This window comes from Gopherus evgoodei, chromosome 1 (assembly GCF_007399415.2).
Source record: "Gopherus evgoodei ecotype Sinaloan lineage chromosome 1, rGopEvg1_v1.p, whole genome shotgun sequence".
Lineage (NCBI taxonomy): Eukaryota > Metazoa > Chordata > Testudines > Testudinidae > Gopherus > Gopherus evgoodei.
This window is the reverse complement of record NC_044322.1, coordinates 266,672,952-266,690,298: the sequence shown is the minus strand read 5'-3', so window position 1 is coordinate 266,690,298 and position 17,347 is coordinate 266,672,952. Positions and strand designations below refer to the sequence as shown.

At 42.2% G+C, this 17,347-nt stretch overlaps 1 protein-coding gene across 1 annotated transcript in view; it reads left to right on the top strand.

Annotated features, from left to right (window-relative positions):
- The window catches only part of LARGE1 (LARGE xylosyl- and glucuronyltransferase 1), a 394,379-nt gene that overhangs the window by 319,688 nt on the left and 57,344 nt on the right, over positions 1–17,347 (top strand). Inside the window, exon 8 of the mRNA XM_030545186.1 lies at positions 16,534–16,646. Within this exon, the coding sequence (XP_030401046.1) occupies positions 16,534–16,646 (113 nt within the window). The remainder of the gene's footprint in view (positions 1–16,533; positions 16,647–17,347) is intronic.

Genomic DNA, 17,347 nt, shown 5'->3' with positions numbered 1-17,347 from the left:
GAACAAGAGAGACTTATGAGTCAGTTTGTCCAGCACTCTGAGCTGCCCTCTCTCTATTATAGGGGGGTCCCTCTGTAATGCATTAAAGCTTAGATGAAGAAAGAATTATGCATAAAAATGAGCAAAGCTATCCTAGTGCCCTAATAACAGGAAAAAAAAAACCTGGAATACACAAGGAGAATCCCTACAAATATATCGTAATAACAACAAAACTGCTCTCTTACAACCATTCTTATCCCAGGTTCTCATAGTGCTTTACAAAGACAATTAAATAATTATATTTTCTTTTTATAGCTGGGGAAACAGAGAGATTGTGTAACTTGCTAGGCCAAGTTCACCTAGCAGGAAGTGGCAGAATCCAGATTAGAGTACATTTTGCCTCTCCCAACCATTAGTGCAGGATTTCTCTGCATGTGGGGCACTACCCAGAAGTGGTGTCATGATGGGGAACCCACTGAGTTTTCTTTCTTGTTGGGGTGGTGAGTGGTGGAGGGGGAAATCATCTGCAAAATAGGGCAGAGCTGCTATGTCCTGGAAGGAGCACGTCAGTCCTTTCCTCTCCCCTGCTTTCTCTGCTCTGACTCTTTCCTACTCAGAACCATTCCAGATGCAGTCCTCAGCCCTCCCCTCCTCCATCTGCCTGCACAGAACACAGTTCCACACTTCAAGAGGCTGTACCCATGGGCCAGCCTGTACTCCACTTTGGTTCCACAGCCCACTAAGGATATCAGTTGTTGGCTCCCCATGGAGCTGAGGTCACAGGCATGTATGTGACCAGTTCACTAACTCCCCTGGCACCTGTCCTTTCTGCAGTGATAGAGAGACTCTGGCATACATCTATGTGTCAGACTACAACCCCTCTTCCGGGTCCTCAAGAAGCCTCTTACTGAGGTTATGGCTGCAATCTCCCCACAACTCCTGCTCTATTCCTACGCCCATCTGTGGCTCCACAGACTTGTGAGAACTCTTTGTAAACTGGTGGCCAACCATCACGATCAGGAGGAGGAAGCTGGACGAGGAGGGCATTCTGTGACTTTGGGGCCATTTTCTGGTCCTGTGAAGTTACACCCCTGAGTCAGCATTTCTTAGGGCAGTGCCCTACTGATTCCTTTGAGGAGCAGGGGGCGCTGTCAGGAGTTGTCTCTGCTCAGCGTCCCTTCTGGTTACCTGATGTTCACGTGTGGACCGTCACACCCAGCCCGGTTGTTTTCATTTGTTGTCCCCAGTATTTACTGAGGCCTGTACACTGGCCCCCTTCCCCTCAGATGAGAGAAAGTGCCTTAACTATGGGCAGGCTGATGCCCACCATCTCCCAGCAACCACAATAAGTTCAAGAGTCTATATAGTTGGGCCTCAACAGCCTATCAACGGGTGTTGTCCCACTTGAGCCATCCCCTAGCAGCCAGAAAAAGCTCCGGGTGAAAGCCCACAACCTAACTCCTCACACAAAAACCAGCTATGGATTCTGCTGTGAACCCAACTTTTATTAGAACAGAAAGGGTTGTGTGAAGGGGGTGGGTTGCAGTAATGGGTGAGTGCCTTTAGGACCCAAAGTTAAAACCGCTGCGTTTAGAAAATACTGTCTGCTTGGTGGTAATGTACCATCCTTATCTGCAAAAGCCAGTAACTGTGTGGCAAGCCAGGGAGTGAATCTACAGGGCACCAACTTGCTGCGCATACATCATGCCACACTGAGTCCAGGATTTTCACTGTGCTATAGCAGTGTCCACAGGGGACATTACTGTGTAGCAGTCTGGTGTGGTGTGCTGTAGATCCACACCCTGACTTGCCATATAGTGCTATGTAAACAAGCCCTTGGAACAGAGGTCCCCAAATTGTGAGGTGTGCCCCCCTTGGGGGGCACAGAGGAACATTTGGAGGGGAGCGCAGCTGGTGCCCAGGCCAATCCCCATGGTTGGGGGGGGGAGAGCGAGCACCATCTGGCTCCGCTTCTGGCCCCAGCCCCAGCTGACAGCCCCATGTTCGGGTCTCTGCTCCTGGGCCTGGCCTGCCGGCTCCACACCCAGAGTCCTGACTTCCAGCCTCTGCACCCGCCCCTGGCTGTGGCCCCAGCCTTTGCCCCCTTACTCCGTCCATTTCCAGGCCTGGGGGGGAGGGTTAGGGGGATGTGACCCTGAAAAGTTTGGGGACCACTGCCTTAGAAACATTTTATAAAGCAACCAAATAACAAACTGATAATAAGCAACTAAAATGCCATTTAAAAAGTTAAATTTAACTAGAGCTGGGCAAAATCAGAGGTGGTTTTAGTTATGCAAAAGGTATGGTTCATATCTGGGTCCTATTTTATCTGAACCACCAGAGTTCAAAACAGGTGGGTAGTAGAAATTGGGGGAAATACTCTGGTTTAAAAAAAAAAATCTCTAAAGATACTGTTTTCATGTTGTAGTAGGAGAAGGAGAGCAGTGATACATTTCTTTTTCTCTTGAACCTGATCGATTGCATGAATTATCCATTCTGATTAACAGAAAAACTACAGATAATGTACAATTGTTTCATTAAACGCGTGCGCGCGCACGCACGCGCGCACGCACGCACGCACGCACACACACACACACACACACACACACACACCTCTCTCCAAATAAGAAAAGATATACTGAAGAGTCTGTTTCGCCAACTTGGCTCATTTTTCCTCCCTACGCCCTTGTTTCAGTAAAACACTAACTGAGCACCCAGCCAAGCAAGGCTGTGACCAGCTCTCCGACACTATGTCCATTCCTCCAGTTAACACTGTGGTCTGTTGTTCTTATTAGAAGCCAGCTTCGGATAATGATCTACCTGTGCTGTGTGTGGTTATTTCCCTCTCACTTAACCTAGAGTATAAAATCTGTTAAATCAGTGACATTTCATCCCACATTAAATATGACATTTTTGGAAAGGACAGTGCAGTCAAGAACAACCTCCAAGTTAATTTCATCTTTTGTCACATACTGGGGAAGTTTTAAAAAGAACCTACCACAGTGGGTCAGGTCCTCAACTGATGTACATGAGTGTCCATTGACTTCAGCAGGGATAAGCTGATTTCTGCCAGTTGCAAATCTGCCCCATTTTTTTTTCTCCACATATGAAATCAACTTATTGATTTTGAGTTCAGAAAAGTCACTGTGGCAGCCCCATTGAACTTGTAAGTGAAGGGCACATGTGTGGAACAGGTGCACCAGGGATCTTCTTTACTATGTATGCACTGGGGAAGAGGGCTCTGCATCATATCCCTAGCTCCAAATAAGTCTTGTGCATGAGGGAGCAAGTTCAGAGGCTGGGAGCCCCGCACAGGGACCTTGGTGAGCCTGTACTGCTCCTGGATTAGGAGGTTGATTGTTGTTCCCCATAAAACCTTGTGAAGGCCAGCCACATAATGCCCAGTTTCTCTGACTTTCTGCAGGATTCCAGTAATTCATTCAACATTTATGCATTTCAGTATGCCCAAATGTAAAGTTAGGGATCTAGGAACAAAGAATGTAGGCCATACTTACAGGATAGGGGGACTCTATCCTGAGAGGCAGTGACTCTAAAAACCACTTGGGGTTCATGGTGGATAATCAGCTGAATGTGAGATTCCAGTGTGACGCTGTGGCCAAAAGGGCTAATGTGATCCTTGGATGTATAAACGGGAATATTGAATAGGAATAGGGAGGTTATATTACCTCTGTATATAACAGCACTAGTGTGACTGCTGTTAGAATTTTATGTCCAGTTCTGGTGTCCACAATTCAAGAAGGATTTTGATACATTGGAAAAGAACTATAGGAATGGTTAAAGAATTGAAAAACATGCCTAATACTAATAGTGCAAGAAGCTCAACTTGTTTAGCTTAACAAAGAGAAGATTAGACTGTGATCAAGTCACCCCTTATAAATACCTATAGAGAGAGCAGAAATTTGATTACAGAGGGGTCTTCAAGGTATCAGAGAAGGGTATAACATGATCCAGTGGCTGGAAGTTGAAGTTAAACAAATTCAGTCTAGAAGCAAGATGAAATTCTTTTAATGGTGAAAGTAATTAATCATTTGAATAATTTACCACTGGTCCTGATACATTCTCCATCCTCTGCAATTTTTAGATTGAGATTGGATTATTTTTTTCTAAAAGATATTCTGTAGTTCAAATAAGAATTCATTCAGGGAAGTTCTATGGCCTGTGATATATTGGAGGTCAGACTACATAATCACAATGGTCTCTTCTGACATTATAATTTATGTAACTACTTTTAAGCAGGATTTCTCTCTCTCGTAAAGCCTTTATGAATGCCCAGCCAATCAAGTTGCTTGATGAGCTGAATCTCCTCATTCTTAATTTTGGGGAAGAAGTATAGCCTCCTGCAATGCAACAACCACAAACCATCCCATTTTTCACTGTCGTGGAGAAGGAAGAATTCTTTAATATCTCTGAAAACTTTGGCATCTTTTACAACATTTTTAATGCTTCAGCACTCCAAAGTGCTTTGTAATGTATTAAAACAAGTACCTGGCAATGTCCCCCTTCCAGTTAGTATCCACTTTGATAACTTCATCCTGACTCCTGGACATAGACAGAAAGGCATTCTGAGTTGTCCCTTGGGGATGAATGTTCTACAACAGTGGTCCCCAACCTTCTTCATCCTTCAGGTGCCAGACGACAAGCCACGGAGGACTGTGACGGCGGACAAGCATCTGCCAAAATTCCGCTGACAAGCAGCAATGTCAATGGCCGCCACCGTCGAAATGCCGCTGACATGCCTCTGGATCAGGGGTCCCCAACGCAGTGCCCGTGGGCGCCATGGCACCTGCCGAGGTGTCTGAATGCGCCCGTGTACTGGCCAGTGGACAAGCATCCGCCAAAACGCTGCCCACAAGCTGCATTATCCAGAGGCATGTCAGTGGCGTTTCGGTGGTGACGCCTATTGATGCTGCCGCTTGTCGGCGGAATTTCGGCAGATGCTGGTCTGCCACCACGGTCCTCCATGGCTTGTCGTCTGGCGCCCGCCAGATGAAAAAGGTTGGGGACCACTGGTCTGGATGATGCAGCTTGTCGGCAGCATTTCAGCAGATGCTTGTCCACCGGCCAGTACGCGGGTGCATTCAGACACCTCGGCGGGGGCTATGGCACCTGCAGGCACTGCATTGGAGACCCCTGTTCTACAGGGACAGCTGGGGTTAGGCTCTCACAGCCTTGTGATATCTCTCACTCCTTCACACTGATTGACCATTGTCGTTTTGCTACAGGGTACCAATTCCACAGCTCCCACTTCTCTGCCTCACCAAGACTTCACATTGGAATGTATTAATTGGGGTTTACAGCTTCTGGGACTTTAGAACATCTACAGGACTTTGTGAGCTGCTGCTACTTTCCCCTCAGAGATCCTCTCTCTCTGGCTTACCAATTCGGAAACCTCTGGAGTTGTTACTTTCCACTGCCTCTGTAATATAATCTCTGCTTTTATAGTTCATAGGCTCTTTCAAATCTTTTTCCACTCTGCATCACAATTCTGTACCAGCAAAGAACAACACAATATATACATTTTTTTGAAATGCCTAAATGACTAAGCCCCATTTTCAAAAGTGACTTGGGCACTTTGGAGTCTAAATCCCATTGACTTTATGAGATTGTCTGGGCTGGAGATGGCAAGGGGGTTGGGATGGGGAAGGAGATCCAGGGCCATTGGTCTCCTACCTGTAGACTCCACTGGTGAGCCTTATGAAACACACTGCTCATCCCCCACACTATCTGTGAACATATTTTAGCTCTGGATGTTGGTAGGGCGTTTATGAGATGTTCAGATTTGAAAGGCTCCAAATAGCCTCATAAGGGCCACAGGGGATGGAGGCTACCTGGAGGCTGAAGAGCCTTCTAAAGTTCATGGGGAGAGCCTCTCCCAGAGGCTCTTCAATGCTTACAACTCCGTGCATCGGACCCAGGAAGCAGCAGGAAACAGTCAGAGAAAGCGGTGGTACAGGTTCATCACTCCTCCACGGAGGTCCATGAGCAGTAGGATGGGTGGGAAGATTTCTCCCCAGCTTCTTCTGATTCTGCTAATTGTTAAGTCTCCCATCACCACACACCACCTCCTTGCTGCAAATTTTCAATGGCGAACCCTGCAGCCCTGCAATAGTTGAAAGAAGGTGAGCTGCACTTCTGTGCATGTCCTGGGCTCTCAAAGAAGAGTCCTGTTCCTCGGGTCTGCAGAAGTTCTCAAAGTGCTACTCTCTTTTTGCTGACTTTTCAGAGACTTACCACACCAGAACTCCTCTTCACAAGAGGATGGGTGGTGACTTTGCTTAGGAGGAGACTCAGTGACCAACAGGGGTGTTCACTCCATGGACATCCAAAGTTCTGCTGTATGCCTGGATTGGGGCTTCCTTCTTCCTTCTTCTAGAGTCTGCAGTAAGAAGGCTCTTTTCCAGCAGTATTTTTAGAGAATTTTAAAAAAATGGGAAAAATCCTCCACCAAAATATAGTTAATGAGAAACTAAGCTCATAGGCGCATATATTGCATTTTAAATCTTTCAAGAAGGTTGGAGTTAAAATAAATATCTAAAATGTTAGAAACCCAGGAAATTCAGAGTGAAGATTGCACCTGTACAATAAGCCAGAGTCATACTCAGATAGCTTCCACAATCTTAACTTTGCCCGGGAAGAAACAACAAGCCATAACTCATACTTTGGGGGAAGAAAACATAAACTAAGAGTGTTCCATGACGCTAAGTGGTCATCGGGAAGGGTAAATAAAGTGTTCATAATGCTGCAAGAGGAGCTAGGCTCCCTGCAGAGTAGCTGTGATAAACTTACTTCAAAATGCACGCCATCATAGCCTCATTTTCCATACGCACATCCAGAATACCAGGGTTATGCATTCTGTCATTATGCCCACATTTAAATTCAAAACAGATTTTTTACTCTGTTCCTTGTTTAAGAGGGACACGTTCAAATGTGGATGCATTCTGTATTCTCATTTAACAAATTACACACAATTGCAAATCTTCTTTAGGTGTCATACATTATTAAAGCCTTTTTAAAAACACAAGGGTTGTGTACATAAATGCATGGCTAAGTGATACATCAAGATGCAATAGAAATGTATTATTGTGCAATCCTCCGTTCACTAAGTATTAAAAAACACATTCATAAGATATGTTCTTTATTATACTAGTAACAACAGGAAACAATCCAAATTATTTCCAGGCCAGAATGTTATTACCAAGAGTTAGACAGGTCCAAAAATCAAGTCAACAATTTCACCATCACTCTGTGAATTGGTATCTTCCACTTAATGATATCCAACTACTTAAAAAACTATGCAGAGATTTCTAAATCTCAGACTTATATACACTGTCACATCCCAGCTGGGGCAGAGTATGGTTGTGGTGGCTATTTGAATGTGTCTGTGCATCTTAAACTCCGAATTTCATGGGCTTCTAATTTAATATAGCAACATGTTTTTTATTGTTACTATTATTTGTATCACAGTACTGCCTAGAGGCTCCCCCATCACAATAAATAAGTGTGTGGATTCATGTTTATGTGATTGTATATACAAATGTATAATTGTGTGCAGAATTTACTAACGTGTACTCCACTTAAGCGTGTATTGCTTAACTTCATAATCTCCTGGTGTGAATAAGAATCACACCTTTTGGTCTGGCCCAGTGGATTCTGTATCAGCAAATGATGCAATTGGTTATTTAGGCCATGATCTTCATAGATGAATAGATTCCAAGGCCAGAACGCACCATTATGATCGTCTAGTCAGATATCCTGTATAACACAGGCCAACGAACTTCCCCAAAATAATTCCTAGAGTATGTCTTTTAGAATGCATCCAAGGATCCCATTAGCTCTTGATTTGAAAGTTGTCAGTGATGGAGACTTTACCACCAACCCTAGATATATATTATTCCAGTGGTTAATTACTGCCACTGTTAAAAATGTATGCCGTATCTCCAGTCTGAGTTTATCTAGCAACCATTGGCTTGTGCTATACCTTTTTCTACTAGATTGAAGAGCCCATTATTAAATATTTGTTTCCTATGTGAGTACTTTGTTAAGCTAGATTGTTCTCTTTGAGTCTGTCATTATAAGGCATGTTTTCTAATCCTTTAATCATTCTCATGGCTCTTCTCTGAATTGTGGACACCAGAACTGGACACTAGAACTGGACACTGTATTCCAGCAACAGTTGCACAAGTGCTAAATACATATGTAAAATAACCCCTCTACAATAATCTCCATGAGATTCCCAGGTTTATGCATCCAAGGACTGCATTAGCCCTTTTGGTCATAGTAAGGGCAGTTCATTGTCAGCTGATTATCCACCGTGACCGCCAAATCTTTCAGGGTCACTGCTTCCCAGGATAGAGTCCCACTTGAGTAAGTGTGGCCTACATTATTTGTCCCTAGATGTAAATATTTACATTTAGCTGTAGTGAAACTCATAGTGTTTGCTTGTGCCCAGTTTACCAAATGAACTAGATCACTTGTTACTGGTGATCTGTCCTCCTTGTTATTTACCACTCTCCTCCCATTTTTTGGTCATTTGCAAGGACTTATGCATGTGCGTTACTTTATGCGTTATGAGAAGTCCTGCTGACTTCAAGTTAAGTGTGTAAAGTGAAAGTTATAAGCATGTGCATAATCTTTGGAAGATCATCACCTTATAGTACAAATAGAGTGGCAAATTTCTCCTCCCCCTTGGAGCAAGGGAGGAAATGTGAATCTCTGTGTCACGTTTCCTTCCTGTTGTTCCTCCTGGGACAGCTTAGCTATAAGCTACAGATTCTGCTGAGTCTACAAGCTTAGTCTAAACCTTTGCAGTGCTAGCCTACAATTGGCACATTACCCCTTAACACACTCTGGATTGGATGGTCTGAAGTGTGGTCTTTGGCATGCTTGTCATACATTGTAAAATCCCAATAAGTTTTTTTAATCTCACTGATGCTTTATAATAATTTTTAAAGTGAGTCCCTGCCTACCTTTGTCAGGTACTATACCGCATAAGGTATTTGGACAGTATGGTGATAGGCACTATATAAATAGCTAAAATAAATGGATTCTGAGATGCTGTTCGTATATTTTGCTATCACCTAAACAACTCACAAAAGCACTTTGTACTGTCTGAAAGAAAGAGGCAGGGTCACACAGCTAAATAAAAACTTCAAATACAGCTAAACTTTCTTTATTCAGTATTGAATATTTTTGCACCTGCCTTAAAATGACAACTTTAATGAATGGATTTAATTTGAAAGTTTCACTATATGACCTGTGTTTCCTTTGCTAAATTGCTGTTTTGCAACTTCCTATATTCATATTCCTTTGTGAATTTCAGTAGAAACCTCCATGTTCCCTATGTTAGAAGGGGAGCTGGTCAAGAATTTCCCACCTGAATGACTTTCTAATGGGAAAAGCAGTTTCTGCGCAATCAAAATTTTCCAGCTGAAAATCTCAATTTTTGCCAAAAATCAACTGAAATATTTTGTTTCAGGTCAGTTCAGCTTAAATTAAAATATTTCATTTAAACTGACCTGTCATAAACAGATAAGAAAAGTTAATAGCACAGAAGTACTTTATATCTCTTTGACTATAAAGGGTTAACAATTCAGTAAGCCTGGCTGTCACCTGACCAGAGGACCAACCAGGAGACAGGATACTTTCAAATCTTGAGGGAGGGAAGTTTCTGTGTGTGCTGTTAGTTTTGGTTGTTGCTCACTCTGGGGGCTCAGAGGGAGCAGATGTGCAACCAGCTTTCTCTCCAATCTCTCCGATACAGGCTCTTATAAGTTCAGACTAGTAAGTACTAGGTAGATAAAGCGAGTTAGGCTTATGTTTGTTTTCTTTATTTGCAAATGTGTATTTGGTTGGAAGAAATTCAAATGTGCATTTGGCTGAAAGGAGTTCAAATTGGTATTTTGCTGAAAAGATTTTAATTTGTACTTGTATACTTAGGCTGGGAGAGTATTCCCAGTGTCTATAGCTGAAAGACCCTGTACCTATTCCATTTTAAATTTAAAAAGATAATTTTTACTGTTTTTCCTTCTTTAATTAAAAGCTTTTCTTGTTTAAGAACCTGATTGTTTTTTATTCTGGTGAGACCCCAGGGAACTGGGTCTGGATTCACCAGGGAATTGGTGGGGAGAAAGGAGGGAAGGGGGAGAGAGAGGCTAAATTCTCTCTGTGTTAGGATTACTGTCTCTCTCAGGGAGAATCTGGGAGGGGAGAGAGAAGGAGGGGGGAAGGTGCATTTTTCTCTCTGTTTCAGGATTCAAGAGGTTTGAAACACAGTGATCTTCCAGGGTAACCCAGGGAGGGGAAGTCTGGGAGAGGCAACGGTGAAGGAAAGGGTTTACTTTCCTTGTGTTAAGATCCAGAGGGTCTGGGTCTTGGGGGTCCCCGGGCAAGGTTTTGGGGGGACCAGAGTGTACCAGGCACTGGAATTCCTGGTTGGTGGCAGCGCTACAGGTTCTAAGCTGGTAATTAAGCTTAGAGGAATTCATGCTGGTACCCCATCTTTTTGGACGCTAAGGTTCAGAGTGGGGATTATACCATGACATGACCCAAAACATTTTGTTCCACGCCAGTTCATTAAAACATTAAACTGTATTACCCTGTCAGTGTTCTGCTTACGAGCCCCCATTCGCTCCTATGGGCTGAGCTCCCTGGAGGTTTACATTTCCCATAATGCAGTGCACTGATAAGGAAATACAGTGACTGTCTAACCATGCTCTGCTTGGTGCATGATAGGAGTCACATACCTCTGGGTGTGTTTTGGCAGTTGTAATTCAGTGAGGGAGCCTGACCCATAGAGAGGAGTGGGAGCAGGACACTCCTGCACTACAGCTCCCATGAGGCAATGCATTACAGTGGGAAAATGCAGAAATGTTTCAACACTTCCAAATTGAATTTTCTCAGAATTTCTGTTCTGTGAAAAATTTCAAAATTTCAATTTTTCATCCTGATTTGGAACAAAAACAAATGTTAACACGGCCGAATTTCCTGCGGGATGAAAGTTCCAATTATTTCTCACCTCGAGCTAGAAGCATCTCGACAGCAACCACTTATGAGGTCATAAATGTGTTACCTGTCAACTTTTCAGAAGGAAAATGAGGCCTATACCTAGTATCCATTTGATGAGGGTCAGAAGAAGGGGAGTCATTTCTGTTTTCCCTTCCTCCTTCCTTGTCTCACTTGCCCAAGTTCCATCTCTTCATGCAGATGTTACAGTGAGGAATGGAACTGGTGGCAGGAGAAGAGGGTGGTGAGTACACTGACAGCTCTGCAAACAGAGAGCTGTGGCTTTAAGATTGGAAATAAGCACATGGCTCCCCAGGGATCACGAGTCTGAAGTTTGGCCCTCATGAACTTTCCAAACCCCAGCAAAATTAAAGATGAGAGGATCATTTCTTTCTGTCTCAGAGGCAGTAGTTCCTGAAAATGGCAAAATACAGTATTTTTATTTTGCTGATCAAATATGAACCTAGCATAGCATCAACAGGAGATTTTCAATTAAACAGTCGGGGGTGGGGGGAACCTCACCTTTTATCAAGCCAAATAAAAAACAATAATAAAATCCCTCTCTTCTTCAAAGTGGTAAAGCATTCAGCATTTTGAGTCTTATTTTTATATACCAAAGGGAGCCTTCCTCCTAGACCCCTGACCCTACTGCATCTACTCAGTGGCTGTAACACTTCAGATAGCCCAGGTTGAGACCCATAGAGCAGTAGGAATACATGAACTTCTAAGAAATAAGGAATCTGTTAACATGTCAATGGTCCTTAGTAATAAGGCACAAGGAAAGAGAAACAAAAAATATTAAAGCCCCACAAAAACAGAATGGTCCATGAACCAGAGTGCTCTTCAAAGAGCTCTTCAAGGCATTCACAGCTTTGTAATATTTGCCTTGGCTTCTTTTTTACAGTGAGGCATTCTGTAATTAATCATAGCCTGGCTAATACTCATAAGCCAGCTGGGTTCCCTCTTTTCTCTTTGTGTTTTCTTTCTGCTAGACTTTTACTTCTGCTTCTGTTTGGGAGTGTGGGAAAAAGAAAATGATACACTCATCTAAAAACGAAAAGCTCCATATTTGGGGCCAGATGTTCCTGAAAGATTCCTTTGGAGGGGGGAGGGCCCTCACCTCTTCTTCCCCCAGCACAGCAGCTGAGGATAAATCCCTGAGCCTTCTGCATTCTGCCAGTTGTCATCTTGAATCCAGCCTGAAATTTCAGTCAGTTTGGCTCTGGGAGCAGGCTCCTGAGGCAAATCTTTCCCTCCTATGGTCCCAGGCACTTTGTCTGCATTTTAAGTGTCGAACTGAGCTAGTTCAGACCTACAGGATGCTGGCACATTGATTTTTTTGTCCTTTTAGCAATGGAAGAGCTTTATGAAAGCGCACTGGATTCTAAAGAGAAAGCACTGATCTTTTGCATTATCATTTTTAAAAGTTTCCTATTCACATTTATTTTTGCTTTCACACTAAATAAGATGAATTCAATTAATTGAATTAACTCTCCCCTCAATGCAAATCCCTTATTCTCACTAATACTAAGGAGAATTGTATACCTTTAATGATGTTTAAACTGCTATAAATATTGCTCTTTATTTTTGCAGTGGCAGTAAATTACAATTCTGCAGTGCAGAAGCCCTGAATGGTGATTGTATCAACGTGTTAAACCAAACCTTTAGGTAAATTAGAGTAGAAATCATCAGTAAGCTCAATACCATTGTATTTAAAAGCTGTGAACATGTTTCCTGTGCTGCATTGGATCATAATTCATATACATTTGTATCTGCTCTGGTTTCTACCCTCCCTTCCCTGCAGCGTTTGCCTCTCACCTGCCACTGTGATAACCCCTCAGGAATTTGTAATCTCTTTAGTTGTGACACCGTAAAATAGTGCCTGACAGAAGACTGGGAGAGGATGAATAAATGGAGAATACTGCAGATGTAAAGTACTTTCCCCATCCCTCCCCAGATTGAGCTTTTAAAGAAGATTTATTAGAAAGCAAAATTTAGCAGTACATATATATAGATATATAATAAAACACATTTTACGAATGTAGCAGAATTAATTGAATCCTGCAATGAGATTTTTGTTAAATAAATGGATAGTTCATTGCCTCAGGTATATTATATTGTTAAAACAAAGTTGATAGTTCTTACCATCTGGAAATAACCTACAGCAGGATGAGAAGTTATCTCACCTAATCTGCTGCTGCAGTGGGAAGAATTTGCTGCCCGTTGACCTTCAATCTCAGCCAATCCACAGTAATGCGCTCAAAAACATACACACACAAATGCAAACTCCAGACAGGATTCAAGCTCCGTTTCTAGTCCAATGCTCACAGATCTGCTTGGAACAAAAAATTCAATTATGTTGGATAGAAAACAAAGAGTTTGGCAAAAATGTATTGTGGCATGTTGTGGCAGTTTGTCCATTTCCAGTATAACCACTTGCAGCAGAAAGGCAGATTGAAAATAAAAGGGATTCCTCCAGTAAAGGCTGCAGTGTGCTTAGGAGCCAGATGGACTGAAGTGGAGAACAGCATTAAACTAGGCCGCAAACTACACAGCCGGAATATATTTTTTTCTTTTGCACAATTCACTAGGCAGCAAAAGATTTCCATCCTCAAATGTCAATCGGATTCAAACATGTGGCGGCTTCCTCCTAATTTGGGATTAGTAGTTCTACTTGTTGTGATGTTACACCCCATATTCTTTATGGAAGTATGCTTACCTTATGGATATGGTATAACTGAGATATATTTTATACAAGATGGGTCTTGTAAGGTATCATTGGAAAGGTTATGATTTACTGAATGTGATTATCCAATTTGTATGTATGTATCATTTTTGTATCTAAAGTTAGGAATATTGACTATGTAACAATTACAGCTGGGTGTTTACTTGCGAAACATCCATCAGACAACAGGCCATCAGCTTTGATGGGCCATTAGGAAGAAACAATTAGACTTTAAAGATACTTATCTCTCTACTCTCCAATAGAGGCATCCTGGGACGTTGCGGTGACTCTTACTAGGTCATGTGGTCATGTCACCTGGTACTAAACACCACCTGAGACACTACTGGTACTTTTCTACTGGAAACAAAGGCTTCCTGCCTTATGTAAATTCTATTTAAAGCTGGGGAGTAAGGCAAACAGGGCTTTTCTCCATTGCCCTCCTGCCCAAGAAGAAAGACTGCTGAGAGTACCTGAAGAGACAAAGGAAATGAGCAGATGGAAAGGCAGGGCTGAGTCCAGACTAAGACAGAAGTCTAGTCTCTAAAGAAAAATAACTCTAAGCTACAGGAACTCTGCAACTTGTCTTAAACAACATTTAGGGTGAGAAATTACTTCTTGAAACCAGTCTCTTTAAGATCTTAAGCTTAGTATGCATGTTTTGTATTATTTGTTTGGCAATCTACTTTGTTCTGTTTGCTGTCCCTTATAACCACTGCAGATCTGTCTTTTATAGTTAATAAACTTGTTTTTGTTTATTATTAAACCCAGTTTGTGCAATTTATAACTAGCGGGGGGGCAAGAAGTTGTGCATATCTTCCTCCACCTTGTGGGAGGGGGTGAATTTATAAGCTTACGTTGTATAGTTGCCTCTATAGCGCAAGACTATGTTATTTTGGGCATACTTTTCAGATGGGAGCTACACTTGAGTGCCAGACAATTTCCTAGCTGAGTCTTCTCATAGAAAGCTATTTGGAGACTGCGTGATTCTACAGCTGGTGCGTCCGTATGAAGCAAAGGGGCTTCTTCACTTCCCTTGGTAGATTATTTCACAATCTAATAGGAACTCCTGAAATGTTTTTCTTAATATTCAGACTACATTTATTTCCCTTTTCATAATTTCTTCCTATTACTTCTACTTATATCCCCATGGGCTTCCCCAAATAATTTTTCTCCCTGTTTGGTATTTGCTTCTTCAAATATTTGAGGGTAGTTGCTATAATCCCTCGTAGTTATCATTTAAATATGCTAATTTTTACAAGGCCTTCAGTTTAGGCCTTGTAAAAATTGTCATTAATATTCTGTTTACTCCTTCTTCCAGAACACCAATGAAAACCTATCACTGATCCCACTAGACACTTCCCACCAACTTGATACATTGCCATTTATCAGTACTCTTTGTTTATGGTCATTCAGACAGTTTTCATTCCCCATGACAGCATTCTTATCTAAGTCCGTGTGAATTAATTTTTTCAAGTAAGGTGTTGTGAGGCGTTGTATTAAAGGTTTTACTAAATCCAGCTACATTGCTTCTACTGCATTTTCTGCATTCACAAGTAGTATAATTCTATTCAGAAACAAAACAACCAAAGAAGAAGAATGAACGCTGAGCCATCTGTTTTTCCCACTAAATGTTACTTTCTGATCTGAGGATCCTGTTCTCTCTCATGTTTTTCCTTGCTTAATGCTCAATGCCACAGTGATAGGCTCTCTGCGAGGAGAGATTATGACCCCCCCCCCATTATTTACAATGGTGATTTCATAGGAATCAGTGGGACTGCTCCTGTAAGTAACTGCTCACCATTGAAAGTAAGGGATTCACAGTCTGGCCGTAAGTGATTAAAATAAATACATGGGGCCAGATTCTACCATGCTTACACTGAATAATACTTTTCACTTTAGGGGTGGAGTCCCAGTCCCACTGAAGTGAATGGCAAAACTCCCATTGACCTTAATGGGGCCAGAATTAAATGTCTACTCATTTAAATCAGCAGGACTTTTCATGGAGTAATCTTCTGCTCAGTGTGAGTAAGGATGGCAGAATCTGGCTGATAATAGATACACCCATTCTCAAGAACCAGCATTATCAACACCATTTCTCTGGCAGACATTAATCTGACAGGGTTCCCTTTGGAGCCCATAACTTCCCTTCTTAAAGCAGCTGCAATGGGGGTCACACATTTTTTTCTCACTTGGAAACTACCATCTAATCCGCTTTGGAATGAAAAAGCTGACTTGGGAAATACTCTCTTTAATGTGGCCAGGGGTACCAGTTCTGTTTGTCAGCAGCTCCCTGGTCTCCAGGCCAGTCATAATGAAATCGGAACCAAATTTCTTTTGTCTGTTGTCCCTCAGTTTTTCCAGTGCATTTTAAGCATGGTTTTCCCCTTCCATGTGGTGTTCTATAACTCCCTGTTGTGTCTTGTCCTTATTGAGGTTGTGGGCTTTCTGGGGAAGACATTGTCTTATTTTATTGTGTTTGTATGGCACCCAGCACAATGAGGTAACAGTCCTGAGTGGAACCTTTGGGGCAGCACTGTAACAGAGAAATACTTTAATAATTATTATTATAATACATTCTCCTTCAGAATTGTTATTTATTAGAGCTAATTTATGTCTGTAAGTAATATGTCATGAAAATATCCTGATTTCAATCAAAAGCACGGGTTGGCAGCTGGAATAGCTTCCAACTCTGGTCTTTGCAAAATGTTCTTTTTTTGACTGCAGTGATGCAACACTTAGGCATGAAGGTCTTTGCTTTGAACATTACATTATGGATTCTCTTTCCCTGCATTGCATTGTCTCTTCAGGGGTTATCCTGCTACTTCTGGATAAGTTGCGAAAGATGAAATGGGAGCAGATGTGGAGACTCACAGCTGAAAGAGAGTTAATGAGCATGCTGTCAACCTCATTGGCTGACCAGGTGGGTTGGGCAGGCAGCTTTGAAGACCTGGTACAAACATTGCTCCTTGGATTGGGGGTGGGGAGGGAGAGAGGAAGGAAGGTAGATAGGTAGGTGTCCTGCCATGTCCTCTTAAACAGGCAGAACTCATTGCCATGTCCTTCTGAAGAAATTTTTGAATGTGGGAGATAGAGATTTATTCATAAGACTCCTATTTACGGACTGAAATTTTTACCTCTGATGCACAGATTCTTTTTAAAGGGACACAGTTGGAGTCTTTTTATTTTTTATAACCTTTACTTTAGCCTTTCATTCTTTCTTTGAAAGATTCCAGACTTTTGAAGCTTGAAAAAACTGTTTCTTTTTCTACTGCTTTTGTCATTTTCATTCTGGCAAATGATGATTTTGATTCTGTCAGTCTCTGGATACTTCTGTTGCCTGCATCACTGCAGAATATGAGCATCCCACAAACATTAATGTATTTATCTTTACAGTACCCCTGTTAAGTGAGGAGGGATTACTGTCCCCATTTTACTGATGGGGAACTGAGGCCCGGAGAAACTAAGGAGCTGATCCAAAGCCCACTGAAGTCTATGAAAAGACTCTCACTGATTTCAGTAGCCTTTGAGTCAGACCATAAGTGACTTGCCCAAAATCACATGGAGAGCATGTAGCAGAGGTGGGAATTGAACCCAGATTCCTGGATGCTTACTCTAGTACCT